This window comes from Triticum aestivum, chromosome 7D, assembly GCF_018294505.1.
Source record: "Triticum aestivum cultivar Chinese Spring chromosome 7D, IWGSC CS RefSeq v2.1, whole genome shotgun sequence".
Classification (NCBI taxonomy): domain Eukaryota; kingdom Viridiplantae; phylum Streptophyta; class Magnoliopsida; order Poales; family Poaceae; genus Triticum; species Triticum aestivum.
In genome coordinates, this window is record NC_057814.1 from 5,450,557 (window position 1) to 5,467,856 (window position 17,300).

Consider the following 17,300-nt stretch of genomic DNA (forward strand, 5'->3'; position numbering starts at 1 on the left):
ATGGCTGTCTCCATCGACGTTTTAGTCGGCTTATATTTCTCTACGTGTCGTGCGACGGCCTTTTGCTTTGATGTGGAAATGCTCTTTAATTCGCGCACGCATATTTTGTGCCTCCTTATCTTCCCCATTTGACTGAATGGTTATCAGTTGATCCATGGACCCCTGGCAATCATTGTCTTGGTCCTATTTTAAGATCTGAGCTGAATTACATTGACACTGACTGGACAGTGGAGACCCATTGATCTCTGCTTAATCTTGTTTCCCATTTTTGCCAGCCATTACTTTGAAAAAACTATTGTGGTAATTTACGTGTCGACAAGGGTTATCTTTGCATCCAAAGTAGTAATACAAAATGTTCAAAGAGAAGGGCACTGGTACAAAAAAATAAGAGTGAAAATCAGCACTTTGGCAGTCTGATGAACTTTCATGTGGAGCTGGGGTGCCCAGATCCTCACTTTGCTTGAGCACTGCAAAATACCTTTCCTATGCAGCAAGAGAAAGCTGTAAAGCAGTGATCTCACCTGCAAGGCATCAGGGTTGAGAAGCAACAGAGATGCCTTCTTTTGGGGAGGAAACAGCAGCCCAATTAGTAGCACTTCATTGTTAAGGTGCTGTTCAAGCTTCTTATATGGATGAGATGGTGTGATTTGTGGTCCTAGGACATTTAGTTTGCAGGTCATAATCTCCAACCTCTTCACAAAATAATATCAGGTTACATCTATCAATCAGAAAAAAGTCAAACAAAAAGGGTGGTCCATGATGTGATCTCCTCTTTTCTTTCCCCCTCCAACTCCTGTCTGATTGATCTACTCTATGGATCAGTTGAGTTTGGAAGAATGATTGAATTTTTTTCCCAGACATGTCACATTACAAAAAACTAAAAGAAATGAAAAAAATATAAGCTTGAGGTCACCATTGCAAATAACAAAACATGTGCAAATCAGCTGCATCATGTGATTAAGCAAACCTAATGCTGGTATGTGGAGCCAAATTAGGAGAATTAAGAAAGTTCACCTAATGTGTAGCCAGAGATATACAAATCAACCTGGCTGATAGGGTGTGGAGGGGGCCAAGTGAAATATAAGAAACTGGGGTGTACATGTGATGAGGGGCAAGCCCCATGTGACACCCATATGATTCATGCCCTAAGCACAATATACTACTACTGCTGCTGCATCATATCATAGGAAATAATTGCCACTGGTGCATTGGAGTAGACAAGAGATGACAGGCTGCTGAGGAGCTGCTTGGCTATGATAGAGCCAAATTCAAGCTAGGTTAAAAAAATATCTCTCATGCCTTCCATCCAAGGCAGAACAAGAATGAGACCTCAGGCCTCAGCTGTGTAGCCATATGTGGTAGACCATTAATGGTGGTACTATGGTGAATGGAAGCTGAAAGTGAGAGATGAGGACAGCCAGCAAGACAAATCAAAGTGTCACAAGAAAGGCTTCAGCTTGCAATGATCTTCAGGAAGGCTCCAAGAAAAAACCTCAACTTCATATAGAAACTGCTCAAAGCTGAACTTGCGCTTCATTTGCGCAGCCGAATGCAAGAGGACAGCGCGTATTATCATGATACCGAAAGGTAATAGCGACGACTCCTCAAAGGATTTCATACAGAGGCTGCTGGCTGGGACAGGCGAAATCAGCTTCGGACTCCGCTGAAACACAAAATCGATCTAAAAACTAAAATTGTGATATTAGCTCATAATCCATTGGTAGCAACTGCAAATCGACATACCAACCACAACTCTGAAAGCAAAAGATATAGATGAATTGAGTGACAGGAACATCTCATATGCCATTTGAAAAAACAAACATGTTACTAACTATAAGCCTGTACCTCTTTCCAGAATGTTCCTTAATTGGTTAACGAAACAGAGCAGCAAGATTAGGGCAATGCACATCATCATCGAAGGCCGATGATGACGCCCCAACCGAAACTTTCCCTTGTTTAACAGTAGGTATGATGAGGAGGAGGATGATATAGCATACATGTTACCCTAAATTTCAGTATTTGATGCACTACAGTTGCATTTTCCATGCCATCCCAACAACCCCACACTATTCAAATTGCGGCAATGTGTAGTAAAATTGCAATTTCCAAGCTTAGGAGAAAAACCACAGGATAATTCATGGAGGAAAAGAAAAACAAGGGTGCCAGTATGCAAATCCTGATGTGTGAAAGGTACTGGTACAATGGACCTGACTTGTAAATAAAGGCACATCACATTCATATCTACAGTTCATCTTTGATGTCCTACTCCAAAGAAAATACAGAGGGGACAAGGAAAAATCTTATACAATTAGAGTTGTCACATCAATCAGCATAAAACCTTAGTTGCAGCCTGATTGATGCATACATACATACATAGTCTGGTTTAATTAGGGATCAGTTGAACACTTCAATCAATCAGCATAAATCAGTTGCATACATATACTCTGCTACTACAAATTATAACAGGATTCAACTGAACTATTGATTTACTACAATTTTGCTTGGAAAATCCTTGTTGATTTCCACTGGCAAGAACTTAATAATTACAAAGAGGAGAGAAACAAAAAGGACTTGAACTTCAATCAGTCTGAAAATATGACTGGCATAATACACAATGATCACACAGGAGGATTACAATATCAACAATTAAAACGCGGGTTGGGGGGTTAACAGTTTTTCGGCATTTCGAATTTCCATTGTTCATGCCTCAAATTGCTAGTAAGTAATATATCACACACCAAGATTGGCTACTAGTACTTGATAAAGATTCAAGTTTTGGCAAGATGAACTACAACTGTACCGGGCTGCTCAGGCTCTGCAAGCAAGGGGATGGATCAGCACCGCCATGCCGACACCGACACGAGCTCCGACCGCTGCCACCAGAGCGCCAGCGCTGATTGGTGCTTCTCGACGTGGAAGCCATGGTTTGCAGTGCGCCGGAGCAGGCACTCGGCCTGCGCCTCCGCGGCATTGCTGAGCTGCAGCGGCGTGAGCCCGGCGGACGCGAACGTGGACCGCCACGGGGGCAGCTTGTCGCCGCCGGCGACCAGGCGCTCCGCCCTCGGCCGCAGGATGAACTGCTCCACCTTGGCCGCCACGTCCAGCGACGCGCCGGGGTTGTCCAGCGACTCGACGAGCGCGGCGCAGGAGCGGAGCACGTTGAGCGCGTGGCTCGGGAGCGGCAGGTCGGCGCGGTCGCAGCCGTGGTCGACGCACACCACGATGGCGGGCCGGAGCTGCTTCACCACGCGGAGGGACGCCGGCGTCGGCCCAGAGGTTTCCGTGCCGACCGTGATGTGCACGGCGACGGCCTCGTCGGGCGCCGCGGACAGGCCCGGCGGCGGCGAGGGGCTGAAGGGGTCGAAGGCCACGGCGGCGAACTCGAACGGGATGCCCAGCTCGGCGGCGAACCGCGCCAGGCTCTCCTGCGTGAGGTGGAGCTCCAGTGGGTGCCGCGACCCCGGCGACACCAATGCCGTCACCTTCAGGGCCGGTGGCGGCGTCGACGGCGCGGCGGTGCGGCGCCAGTGGTGCGCCAGCTCCTGCATGAGCGGCGGCCAGTGGCCCCCGAAGCCGACGTCGAGGTCCACGACGTGCACGCGGCGCGCGCCGGCGCCCAGCGCGTCGAGGAAGGCCTGCGTGGCCGTGAACCCCGCGAACTGGACGGTGGGCGACGCGTCCGCCAGCGCCTTGTGCGCGGCGAGCTTCAGCGCGACGTCGAGCGGCGAGAGGACGGAGCCGGGCGCGGGCGTCGGAGGGAGGAGGCGCTGCAGGAGCGCGTCCCGGAGCAGCGCGGCGGCGCGGAGCAGGGGAGGGTGCCCCGGCGGGGCGGGCGGCGAGGGGAGCCGGTGATTGAGCCGCGCCAATATCTCGCGCGCGCCAGCGGGGTCCCCGGCGTCGGCGCGGCGGGCCGCCTCGAGCAGGTCGTCCACCGCCGCCTGGGGCTCGAGATATCCATCTCCTCCCCCGGCGGCGCCTGCGGAGGCCGGGACAGGGAAATGGACCTGCTGCTGCGGATGCTGCGGGAGGGAGAGCTGCGGCGGGAGCTGCGGGAGCGAGAAGGCGGCCTCCTCCGGCGGGTGGAGAGGAGGGGGCGGGGGCAGGAAGGAGGGGTCGAAGGGGGCGGGGCCCTTGAAGCCGAAGGCGTCCCCGTCGCCGTCCGCGTAGCCTGCGTCCATGATCCAGCGGAGGAAGGAGCTGTCCTCCCGGGTGCCGTGCGCGGCGGCGGCCATGGCGTCGTCGCAGCCGCCGGAGGAGAGCAGCACGGCGTCCCAGTCCTCGGCGCTGATGGGCGGCGGCTCCGACGAGTGCGCGGAGGAGGAGGTCGGCGGGCTCGGGCTCCGGTTGTACAGCACCGACGTCGGCTCCGGCGACTTGCGCTTCGAGTTGGCCGCCGCGCCGCCGTCCAGGCCGCTGCAGGAGGAGGAGGACATGGTGGTGATCATAAGTGGAGGGGGGGAGGTGCGCGTGTATGTGCGTGCGGTGGTGTGGCGTTGCGTGTGCGCGTGTATGCTTCCCTACGTGCTGCCTTTTCTTTCTTGGCCACCATTTATTTTTTGTGTCTCTCTTTTATGTCCTCCGTCCCACCATCACCATGGATGGGTGGATGGAGCTCAGCTCCGGCTCGGATCGGCTGGAGATGGGGACCACGGGCCAGTGACTCAGTGAGAGTGAGTGAAATCTGAAATGAATGGGCCGGTGAATGCCCTGTTGGAAGGGGAAGGGGGAAAAAAGGCTTTTCTTTCTTTCCTTTTCATCCTAGCTAGTGTTAGTGGTGATTGTGCATGGTTGCAACGCAACTTGCAACTCAAGCAGCCTTTGCAATTTGCATTGGTGAATTCTCCCCTCTCATTTCTCTCCGCTCGAACCACCCGTCCTCATCCTTGCGAGCAAACCTGGCCAGACAGGCCGGCACGGCACACCCAGCCCCAGGTACACGTAATACGCGGGTCGTGTCAGTCCAGAACTCGTGCCCCGCTCCCTGGCCCAGGCACGACACAACACCATCGGCACATTTAGCCCCACCACCCCACCTGATTTTGGGTTAATTTTATCTGGGTTGTTTTGGGGGGCTAATTCATAAAAAAGCTGAAAATAATAATAAACAAAAGTAAATGGGCCGTGTCGTACCGGCACTTGTGCCCAGTCTCGCGGCCCATGCACGGCCCTAGTCGTGACACGTGTCGGCATGACCCCGATTATAAACATTTCTGGCCGGGCACGCGGGCTATCGGGCCAGCATGCCAGGACCAGCCCAGTTTGAGCACCTTTGCTTGAGAAATAGTCAAGTTCTCCCCTCGTTCGGTGATCTTATCGACCATAATGGGAGTGGGAGGGGCGGCTGGGTCTTCCCTGTATATAGTTGTAGTAAACAAGTGGTTGGAGGTGCCTCTATGGTGGCTAGCGATATGTCGATTGGAAGAAGGGTTCCAGTGCAAGCGAGCTGAGGTCGGATCTAGACGACAATGACTCTTTTGGCCTCAATAAGCTCATAGGGATTCCTGAATCTGGAGCTTGGTTCAGCTCCTCATATCTTTCCTAGTTGTCATGGTGGGGGAAGGGAAGGGCTGGATCGATCGGCGGACGAACTAGTCCAGTTCAGCAACCCCATGTTCTAGAGAGTGGCGATTCTACTATATATGGGGGCTTCAATAGGCTTAAGCCTACCCTCCAAAAATCATATTTCAGCTAAATATACCACTTGACCATTATATTAAGGTATTTTAGATGCAACAATTACAATGCATTTGCTAATTAGGCTTAGGAACTTGATGTTTTAAGCCTACCCTTCACTGACCCCTATGAACACCTTCGACAGAATGGGCCGGCAGGTACTGAGATTGACAAAGTCCACCTCACGGCCGACCGACGGGCACATCACTAGCAACTTTTTGAAGAATAAAGTTGTTAAATCTTATGCCCTCTGCCTTTAGAAAGGACTGAATTGCAACCTAGTTTCATGATCTAGGGTGCTGTTTGCGTTTTGGACCGGGCTGTAGTTTCTCCTTTTGTAGACGGCTCCTTTCGTAAGATGTTTTATTTGACGTGAGTGAGTCTCTGGTCCTTCGAGGCCCTTCCCTGTTCCAAAAAAGAAATGTTGCACCGGTCCGGCAGTGTCGCGTACAAATTTTGCAGGCCATTACAGTTAGCTTTGTGTACTAGTACTCAGGCCTACGTACGATGGATGGTCACTTTCGTTGTATGTTTTGCCACGGGAGCGGAACATGCTTGTTCGCAGGCACCACGCCAACGCCGTGCATTTTATTTCTGGATCACGTCCGCTGCCCTCTACTGGATCCAACAAGTGTCACACGTTCGGTTTTTGCACACGTTTGTTTTGCGGTGTATATGTATTCCATGGCGTTGGGTTTTATAGAAAAATCAAAAATCGAAAGCATTCCTGTCCCTTTCCTTTTTCTTTTGCAGCCAAAGACAAGGGAAAAATCCTACCAATACATGGGATCACAAGCTGGTCAATATATGTGTCCGGTCACCATGGGCCCACAGGAAGTGTGAATTGATAACCAATCAAAAGCAAGAGCGAACAAGCTAGCTTTTCTTTTTTCCTTTATGTGGCAAAAATGAAGGTCTTTTTTTTACTTAGTCCTTGTGTTTTGTTGGGTCCGACCAGTGGAGGTTCTTGGGCTAGAAATCTTTTGAATCAAAAGAGCCTTAAGGGTTCTCGGCGCAAGAATCCTGCTCCAAATAACACATCCAAATGTCGTTTCATCCACTTTTGCTGACAACACCTAATAAGCTCGTGAAGAATGTATAGGGATGCCGATATGTTCATCACCGCTGCTTCCTCGGACTACCACCGCCGCCCATCATCACCCCCATCCAAGGATATATTTTCTAAGAGGTTGGATTCCGTAGAAAACAAAACACTTTCTTGCGGGGAAGTCTCTCACAAAAGGAGTTTCTAAAAATTCTCACACTAAAATCTCGATAATAAAGGATTTGTTTGAATCAAAGATATTGTTGCACCATGCTAAGGATAGGTCGAGCGCCATCCTTAAAAAAGAAGGTAGATAACCAAGTTGGGGGAGGGAGGGGGAATGTACATACATGTTTTGTTTCTTTTTCTTTTGTTGCCGCTAAAGACAAAGCAAAAATGTTACTGCCTCCAATTCATAATAACTATCGTAGTTTTGAATTAAACTTAATTCAAAATTGCGACACTTATTTTGGACCAGAGGTAGTATATACTATGTACTAAGAGCATCTACAGCCGGGCGCGTGAAACCCGTCTTATACGCCCGGGCACTGTCTGGTCACGATTTTTGGACCCAGATGAGCTTCTTAAACGAGCCTCAAACGCCCGGGCTAACCGGCACCCCCCACATCCATCCCAAATATGGAGCGGATATGGGGGCGCACCCGGGCACGCCCACCACATCGGACCCGACAGCCCGACCCCACTCCAAATTACACCAAATCCACCCCGAAGACCAGCCGGATCCATTTGATATCTCCTCTCTTCTTCCTCCTCCGTGCCGTCCGTCTCGTGCTCCGCCGCTGCACCCGCTCCGCAACCGTTCCTAGGCTCTCCATCGCTGCACCCGCTCCGCAGTCGTTCCCAGGCTCTCCGCCGCCAGCTCCGGAAGAGCCTTCCCATCCTCGCCGTGGGGGACGTCGTCGCCGGCCCAGACGCCACCGTGGTACGTCCGACAACTCTCTTGCTCCGCCTTGCGCTTGATGTGTTCGCACATTTTTTCCGACCGGATTTTTGTGATTTTTAGGTAAAACGATGGATTCCGATGCTTCGTCGGACGAGGAGTATGGACTGACGGAGGTTGATCAAATGATTCAAGATGAGTTATTTGATTTGTCGGATTCGGACGAAGAAGTGGACATGATTATGCTCATGAGCATGCAAGAGGAAATGGACCGGCAAGTTGAGCATATTCTCAACTTCGAGAGCTCAATCAAAGGGAGAAGAATGATCAACCATGACAGGGTGTCCGGAGCAAAGCTGCCGCACAAGGATTGCTTTGATCCGAAACCTACTTTTCTGGATGATCCATGGTTTCATCGCCGTTTTCGCTTGCAGAAACCATTGTTTTTGCGCATTGTGGACGGGGTGGAGGCACACGACGACTACTTCAAGCTCACATGAGATTGCGGTGGCCAACTCTCTTTCTCGGCCAAGCAGAAGTGCATGGCTGCTCTGAGGATGCTTGCACTTGGTACTGCTGCAGATGTCGTTGGTGAGATGATAAGGATGGGGGAGAGCATGTGCCCGAAGACTATTGTCAAGTTTGCCCGCGCCATGGTGGAGGTGTTTGGACCTAAGTATCTCAGAGAACCAAATGTGCAGGACACGTAGAAGTTGTTGGCTATTGGAGAGGCAAGGGGGTTTCCAAGAATGCTCGGATCAATTGATTGCATGCATTGGCAATAGAATAACTACCCTAAAAGGTCTGCGGGGAATGTATCAAGATCACACCAGAGAGGCCACCGTCATACTAGAAGCGGTGGCATCGCATGACTTATGGATTTGACATGCTTTCTTTGGAATGTCGGGTTCTCACAACGACATCAACGTGCTTCAACGATCTTCGGTGTTCAGGAGGCTTTGGAATGGGGAATCACTGTCGTGCAACTACACCGTCAACGGCCGAGACTACAATATGGGAGACTATCTTGCCGATGGTATTTATCCTCAGTGGACGGCGTTTGTGAACACCATATCCGAGCCGCGTGCCAATAAACAGAGCTACTTTGCAACAATGGAGGAAGCGTCTAGGAAGGATGTGGAGAGGGCATTTCGTGTGCTTCAAGCTCGTTGGGGAATTGTGCGGAGCGCTGCAATGATGTGAGAATCAGAAACTTTGTGGCAACTGATGACATGTTGTGTTATTCTGCACAATATGATTGTCGACGATGAGGGTGATGGTGTAGCCCAAACCCATAATTTCGAAGCACCTAGAGAACAAGTTGAAATCCTGAAAGATCAAGATGCGGCTTAGCTGATGAACTTTCTGCAGATGCATCAGAATCTTCGAGATCAGCAGGTGCACACGCAACTACTCAATGATCTTGTGGAGCACATGTGAACCCATTATGGCAACCAAGGAGACAATGCTTGAGTTTGGTACTTAAAATAAAATTTATGTAAACACTATGTATGCTTCGTACCAACATTTGCTATTTACGTGCGACATTGTCTTGTATGGTCGACGTGCATGTATTTGCATGGATTTGAGAGTCCGGATTAAGATATGTGAATGCCGAGACGGAAATATGAGGGCCCGTTCGGATGCGTCCGCGGGCATATCTAGGCGCGTCCACAGGTGTTTGAGGGGCCGGTTTTGTCGAGTCCGGTCGTAGATGCTCTAAGAGTCCGGTAGTAGATGCTCTAATAAGACAAGGTTGGTGATATCCCATCACAGTCACAGCCTGGTCAACATGTTGACCTTCATGCCCAATGTGTTGACGGGACGGCACGACCACGAGCAATGCATGCATGGCGCTGGCGGCAATGGCTATGGCAGCAAAAATCTGTACTTGTAAATAAATAAGAAAGAAACTAAGCTTGCGTGCACCTGGCATGTGGGCCGTCCTGCCGGTGATAAGACGGGCTACTTTTCCTTGCAGGCTCGCCAAACGAGGCCGCCGCGCTGACGCTCGTTGTTTTGCTGCTGCATGCCCCATGCCGCCGCCGGCCGGCGAGACAACAAGTACTCCCTTAGAATATTTTGGAGATTTTCCTTTTATGTTTATGTTTGGGGCTTGGGCGTGCCCACTGTCAAATCAACGTCCCTCAGCTCTTAGCTCAGCTTGCAACATGCTCGTTTATTTTCTACTCTGGTATTATAAACTAGCATTACTATTGTTTACACATGTAGTAGAGTAGCCATCAACATCATTCGTGTAAACAATGACAGCTCTGTTAGTATTTTAATTTTGTATGACAACGATGATGCCAAAATCTTGAGTTAACGGCGCTATTATTTTACAACTGTACACCCTCTATAGATGGGCTGAGCTTTACTTTAAGTAGCCTCTCTCTATTCTATGTAAACATTTGTTTCTTCTCAAAAAGAAAAATGTAAACATTTGTTAGGGAGATCACTTGGGAATCCTTACGTGACGCTCGTTGCGTCAACTTGCCAGAGAAACGCACAGGGCACTCACATCATCAGCCTTTGCCTTGTCCCCCGTGGTGCATCGTAACCGATACTGCGTACAAACTTTTTTCTTCTTCTTCTTTCCCTTGGTTTTCCTTGGTTCGGTTTTATAGATACTAGCAAAAGAGCCCGTGCGTTGCAACGGGACACAAATTTTAACTTATTAATTCCTCTAGAAAGGATGAACGGGTTAACTCTGCATCCTTTGAATAGTAATGCTTAATTTGTGTGATGCTTGAATTGGATGGTGAACAACAAAAACTCACCTCATCTCTCATTTTTCCTAATGTCTATCCTCTGCTAGCTTCATGAAGATGACCTCTTTGAATACTCTACATAGTACCTGTAGAAAGCAAATAATATGATTAGTTTTGGAGAACAATAATTGGGTAAATAAAATATGATGCTATTCTTTTCATTACAGAGTGATGTGCCAGTGGAAAGTACCCATATGCATGTCTTCACTCTTAACAATCTCATGCCACGATTGCATTCGCAATCTAGGGAGAACTTTTCTCAGATAATGGGGAAAAGATCAAACTATCAGATAAGATTTATTTTTCTCTCTGATGAATTTTTTGTAATAACGAAAAAACTATCATAAGATCTCTTTTCCTGGTCTGATCAATTTTTGTAATAATGAAGCAACTATCAACAATTGGATGAAATGAATTACCCAAAAATATAGGGAGAATTATTTGAGTGAAGCTATAAGAAATGAATAAAATCATCCAGTAAGTTAGTCCACATGAAATCAATGAACATACTTCTCATGTCGCTGGCAGATTACCTTTGATAAACTATAAGCGAATAGTTATAGTTTTCTTGTCAAGAAAGGCAAACAAAATCCATCAGAAGACGTTAACTTACCATGGAATTGTATGTTTGTGTATCTTGTCGACAGAAGGTCTTAGCAACTGTCAAGTTTGGCAACTAAGCAGTGCCAAGTAATTTACTTCATAATTATGCACTCTGATAGGTAGCAATAGCAAGGTATTCCAGCGTTATTCCCTTTCGAATATAACGTTGTCGCCATCCCTTCCATCCGTCCTCTGATCTCCCTCTCCCTGGTGATCAACATTATTAGAATTCAGAATAGGACAAACAATTTCTTACTTTACTGAACCCGAAAAACCATCGAGCGACCAGAGGCACAGCCACACACGCACACACGCGGATTCCATCGCCATCAATTTTCTTGAATGGATAGATAGATAGTACACTACATCATCCAATACTAAAAAGTATTAGTGGTCTTCCGCTCTTCCTTGTTGAAGCCTTGTCTGAAGTACATCTAGCCCCCATCAACTCAAAGGGAAACAAAAGAAGAATTCAAAATCGCGATTGCTGCTATCGATCACAGTCATGGCTCTTCACAAGCTTCTGCCGGCCTCCGTGCAGCCGCCTTGTAGAGCTACTCCACCGCGGCCGCGCACTTCGACGGTGGCGCAGCGAGGGCAAAGGCCAAGCCAGTTGGCTACCTCGGCTGCTGGGATGATCGGGCTATTGTTGGTGCTGGGGCTGCACACGGCGCGCCAGCAGCTCGTAAAACATCCGCCTCGACAAGCTCAAGTTGAGATCGTGGGCTCGTGGCCGAGGTAGCGGACCTTGACCTCGCCCTCCATGACACCGAGCGTTTTCATGGCAGCTCCATGTTCCAGATGGTCGCCCACGTCCGGGACGATCGCTCTCTCGCCGGATCTTGGTATGGTGGCGGCGATGGATCCGTGGAGGTTGGATTTTTCTGCAGGGTGGGAGATGAGAGAAGAACGTGCGTGTTGACCGACTTAGGAGCGGAGGACGTGTTCGGATCTGTCTTGTTTTGGGCCTCTGATTCGTCTTCTAATCGGTCTCTTCGTTCGATTTGTTTGTTGGGCCGAACACGTTGAAGCCCAATATGCTGTAGGTCGCTTGTGTTCGATCTGAGCGGACGGAATTTCGATGGTAAGAAGCAATAGTATCACCTCGGATATAGGTGAAAAAAACTGAAAACGTAAATTCATGGGAAGAAGCGTATTGTGACGGTGAATCCGACAAAGTCATATATATATTAGGGAGAGATAAATACATACATCTGGACGTAGTCGATGAAGCTTTGGCGTAGATTCCTGCCGTCTTCTTATGGCTTGGGCACGGAAGATAATTTTCACCCATTTTGTTTATGCCCGAGGGCCATGGAGTTGTGGCGTGCCATGTCCGAAGTTTGGTCTTTGCCCCTGATCAAGGAAGTTCGCCATACTGGGAATGATTGGCTTCTTCAGGTTTTGGAACCTCTATCAGTGTTGGAACGGAGCATGCTCCTTATGACGGTGTGGAGGAGTTGGTATATTCGCAATGAGATCATGCATGACAAGAAACCGCCACCTCTGGAGGTCTCTAAACGTTTCCTTTGCAGCTATTTGGAGTCCCTGATTGCCATAAAGCAGGAGCCTTTTGCTGATCCATGCAAGGGAAAACTTGGACATGTCTACCTGGCCACATAAAATACCAAACGTTGAGGTTCTTCCTCGCTAGAACCCTCCTCCAGCAGGTTGGCTAAAGCTGAACTCGGGTGGATCTTTTGCGTCAGATGGATCAGCTGCATCTGGTATGATTTTGCGTGATGACGCAGGCTCAATTATATTCTCTGCATGCAGAGTTCTCTACTACTGCAGGGACTCTCTGGAAGCTGAATTGGGTGCTGTATGAAGGGCCTTTCTCGGGCTTTGATGAGAAGCAATCTACCGGTGATGGTGGAATTGGATTCATTACAAGCTGTTAAAATGATTCAGTCTGGCGATAGTGACAGATCGGTTTTTTCCTCTTTGGTTAAGGAGATAAAGCTACTCCTAAACCTTCGTAAAACTAGTATTACTCATGTTAGACGCTCTCAAAATAGGGTTAGCAATTGTTTAGCTATTTTTGCTCGTACGGAAGGTAGAACAATGACTTGGTTAGGTTGTGGACCTCCAGCTGCGATTGAGCTGAACAATGTTGATTGTAATCCTCCTGTGATTGAGTAATACAAGTGCTTTACCCGCAAAAAAAAGATTTGGTGTCAGATTCTTCAGATCTATGCAAGGGTTCAATGATGATGACTGCGGCTCCAGGTCGCTGGTACTTAGGGGCATGTGCATGAAGACTTCTCGGCTGTCATCGACCAGGTCAAGCTGGCTCCAGCAAGGGGTGAGAGCGGCGTGTCGATGACTCGCTCTGATAGCAGTAGTGGTTTTTTGGTGGTCATGGAATCTCAATGTAATTTTTATTGTGTTGGAGATGCTTTGTACTTCTGGCAAACAATGATAATAGATCCGCATCATTTTTCAGGAAGACACATATTATTTTATTATTAACATTTTAATTGTTTTAAAATGTTCACCATTTTTATTTCAAAATTTAAAATGTTCAGGAATTAAAACATTCACAAATTATAAAAAATATACATAAAAATGAAAATTCGCAAGAATAATTTTTCACATGGATGTTTTTTTCTTTAACGTTAAAAATGATTTCTTTTAATTCATGAACCAAACATTTTTGCCCAATTCTTGAATTTATCATAAAATTTTCAACTAATATAGAATTTAAATTAATATTTTCATATTGAATTTTTTTTCATGTGAGACCAACAATTCATGAAATGAAAATTTCATAAATTTTAGGTGAATTGTAAAATTAAAAATAAAGAAATAATAAATAAATAAGGAAAAAGTAAATAGGAGAAAAGGAAAAAAATAAACGAAAATAAAATAGTAAGAATATTGTTAAACCGAAAATAAAACAGAAAGCAAACCGTCGGGATATTGTTGTCTAGTCAATTTCCAAGTGCATTTTTCTTGTCAATTTGAAGGAACGGAGAACATAAAGAATTAAAAATAAATTTCTATGTTTAACGATCTGTACTCGGTTTATTTATTTTCATAAAAACTCAAAAATTTGTTTAGTGCAACGCGAAACTTAGTTTTAAAACTCGAACATTTTTTATATACACATTTAACTTTTTTTTCAAGTTCTGATTACATTTTTTAAATACAAAATTAATATTTTTTAATACATGGTCAACATTTTGCTGTGCACACTATTTTTGTAATACATGGCCAACATTTTTCTATGCACGTTCTTGATTAATATTTTTCAAATACAAGATGAACATTTTTTGAATACATGGTTAACATTTTTCTATACAAATTTAACAATTTTCAGATTAACATTTTTCAAATACCAAATTAACATTTTTGGAATACATGGTCAACATTTTTTTATATACACATTTAACATTTTTTTCAAGTTCTTGATTACTTTCAAATACAAAATTAAAAAAATTCAATACATGGTCAACATTTTGCTGCGCACACTATTTTTTTTTTCATACATGGCCAACATTTTGCTATGCACGTTCTTGATTATTTTTTTGCAAATACAAGATGAACAGTTTTTTAATACATGGTTACCATTTTTCTGTACACATTTAATATTTTTCAAATACCAAATTAACATTTTGGGAATACATGGTCAACATTTTTTCTATACACATTTTTTTAAAATGCTTGATTAATATTTTCAAATTCAAGTTTAATATTTTTAATACATGGTCAATATTTTTCTATACACATTTAACATTTTCCAGATGCTTGATTAACATTTTTAAAAGAATTGTTCAACATTTTTTCAAATGCTTGATTAATTTTTTTAAATGGTCGATTTGTTTCATACACATTGTTTTGTAATAAAAACTTTCTGTATATACATTTAACATTTTTCAAATGGTTGGTCAACATTTTTTATTTTTCTAATGTTTTATGTAGAGTGATTTATGTAATATATTTATTTATAATATTTGGAAGTATAAAAAGTAAAAAAGGAAAGGAGAAAAGGAAAACAAAGAATGTAAAAAAAATAAATAAAAAAGGCTGTTGTTCCCTCGTGCCTGGGCCGGCCCAATTGCGGCCTCCCTTAAACGACGGTTCCCTCTGTCTCGCATGAAGCGAGACATAGGGGTGCCCCATCGCTACACGCTTATACCAGAGTAAATTGCATAAAACCACCACCCTAGAGGAGATCGCCGTATGGCGCCGTGGCCGCGACGAGGGAGGCGTCGTCATCCTCGAGGACAGCGACGATGAGGTGCCGCCACCGGCCAAACCAGTCCGCCAGGGCGACCCCGGGTAGGGGTCCAGTAGGGATGGTCGTGTGAAGAAGGAGAAGGAAGGCGACGATGGCGACTACGTCGCCTTCAGCAAGTTCTTTGACCTGTAGGCGCGGCAGCAGGCCGTTGTTTTCTTTTTTAGTAGATTTTATGTTTTCTATATGTAAAAAAACTGTGGAACGCCTAAATATTGCCGAATCTATGTCGTGTTTGCTGAATTTTGGCCGAATGTCTTTTTAAAAGTATTTACAAAAAGTGCGTTTGGGGGCGACCTGTGGGCGGCAGCTGGGAACCTGATCGCCCCCACGCCGAAAACATCGCCGGTTCGCCCTCAAGCGACACTTTTTTTAGCCCCTGGGGTGGGCGAACGGCTGGAGAGTTCTAAGGACACACATATTCGAAGAACTCCATGACATTCATCCTGCAGGGGCCACTACTACCTAGTAAAGAAAATCCTATTTTTTGGTTGGGGGGGGGGGGGGGGGGGGGACACGGCCCCCTCAGGCTTCCATGTAGTAGCTTCCCCGTTGCCTGTTTGCAATTCCTCGGTCTCTTTAAAACATCTGGTTCCTTGTTTGGAATAAAAGAAGCAACTAACATCACTGTATTAATGCTTCAAAAAAAACATCACTATATTAAAAGACAGACTAATTTGTGTGGCTCAGCTTTATAAGCAAGCATCGTAAACTTCCCCTTAGTACTTACCTATTTCAAGTATCTTAAACACGCATTTACACAGAGTTGATAGAAAATTTGGGTTCAAAAGATCAAATTACAATGAATATGTAGATGATGAGGAACACCAGATTTTGGACTTGCAGGCCGATGCGTAGCTGCGGCAGCGGCAGGTGGGAGCTTGAGATCGACGCGGTTGGGCGTGGCTGGAAGGGAACCCGGCGTCGGCAGCCAGGACTAGGAGGAGAATGGTGGTGCGGGTCAGCTTATTGGCTGCCATGGCAGAGAATAGGTGTTGAGGAGTGTTACGATCGACGGATCGAGGTGCTGGGTGTGCACGTATTTAGAAGCACTGTCCAATTCATCCCTTCGTCCCATAATGGCTCTGTTTGGATAATCTAACTCAGTTAGAGGTTAGAGTTAGATTCTAACCCTGAATTAACTCTAAACTAACTCTAACCAAAAAGCTGTTTGGATGGTAGGGTTAGATTGACAATAAATATTCTTTCTCAATCGTTTGACTACTTTGGACCCTGTTTGGATGGGAGGGGTAACTTTTTTTTACTAATTTTTCTAGTGGGCCCAGGAGAACTAACCCAAATAAGCTCCTCTAGTGTGGGCTAATTTTTTGGGGTGGGTTAGATCCAACTAACCCAAACTAACCCATCATATTTGGATACTTTTGGGTTATTTGAGCCCCAACTAACTAAAACTAACTCTAACTTAGGGATCCAAACAGGGCCAATATAAGACGTTTTTGCAAGCTCGAAGTAGTAGATGACTAAGCAAGATTAGAGTTACAGTAGAAAAGGTAGCATGAGACGGACGCGTGTAAATCTACACGACTAAGCAAGATCATGTGACAGCCCTTTTTGGCTATTTCTATTGGGAGCTCGTCTACTAGTGTGTTGTCTGCCTCTGGCTTTGATCTAAAGAAATTCGCTTATGGCAAAACTTAATTTTTTGGGGCTTCATTCATCCCAAATCAGGTGGCGTGAGGCACAAGTTGCTATTCAAACCACAATTTGGTCTAAAGAAATTCGCTGACGCACTACTGAGTAGTAATGACGAACATGTACAAGTTGAAGACATGAGAACACAATCTTGGACAAACACAGAAGAGATATACCCGCATACACAACATTCAGATCACAATTGACATGTAGTAAGAGCATCTTCAACGGGTGCGCTAGATTAGCCGCGCGCTGTAAAAAACTATTATATTGCGCGCGTGGGACCAAAATTGACGCTTTAGCAGCCGCGCTAAAATCGCGTACGCTGGGGAAAACGTCATCTTGCGCTGCTTATTTCGGGCTCCAGCTCCGGCGCGTTGTACAGCGAAGATTTGTGCGCGAGAGACCAATTGC

At 46.2% G+C, this 17,300-nt stretch overlaps 1 protein-coding gene across 1 annotated transcript; it reads right to left on the bottom strand.

Moving 5' to 3' along the window:
* Positions 1-2,557: 2,557 nt before the first annotated feature.
* LOC123164604 (scarecrow-like protein 22) lies at positions 2,558-4,557 on the bottom strand. The gene has a single exon (XM_044582139.1). The coding sequence runs from the start codon at positions 4,443-4,445 to the stop codon at positions 2,835-2,837; it is 1,611 nt and encodes a 536-aa protein (XP_044438074.1). The 5' UTR covers positions 4,446-4,557; the 3' UTR covers positions 2,558-2,834.
* Between the last annotated feature and the right edge of the window lie 12,743 nt (positions 4,558-17,300).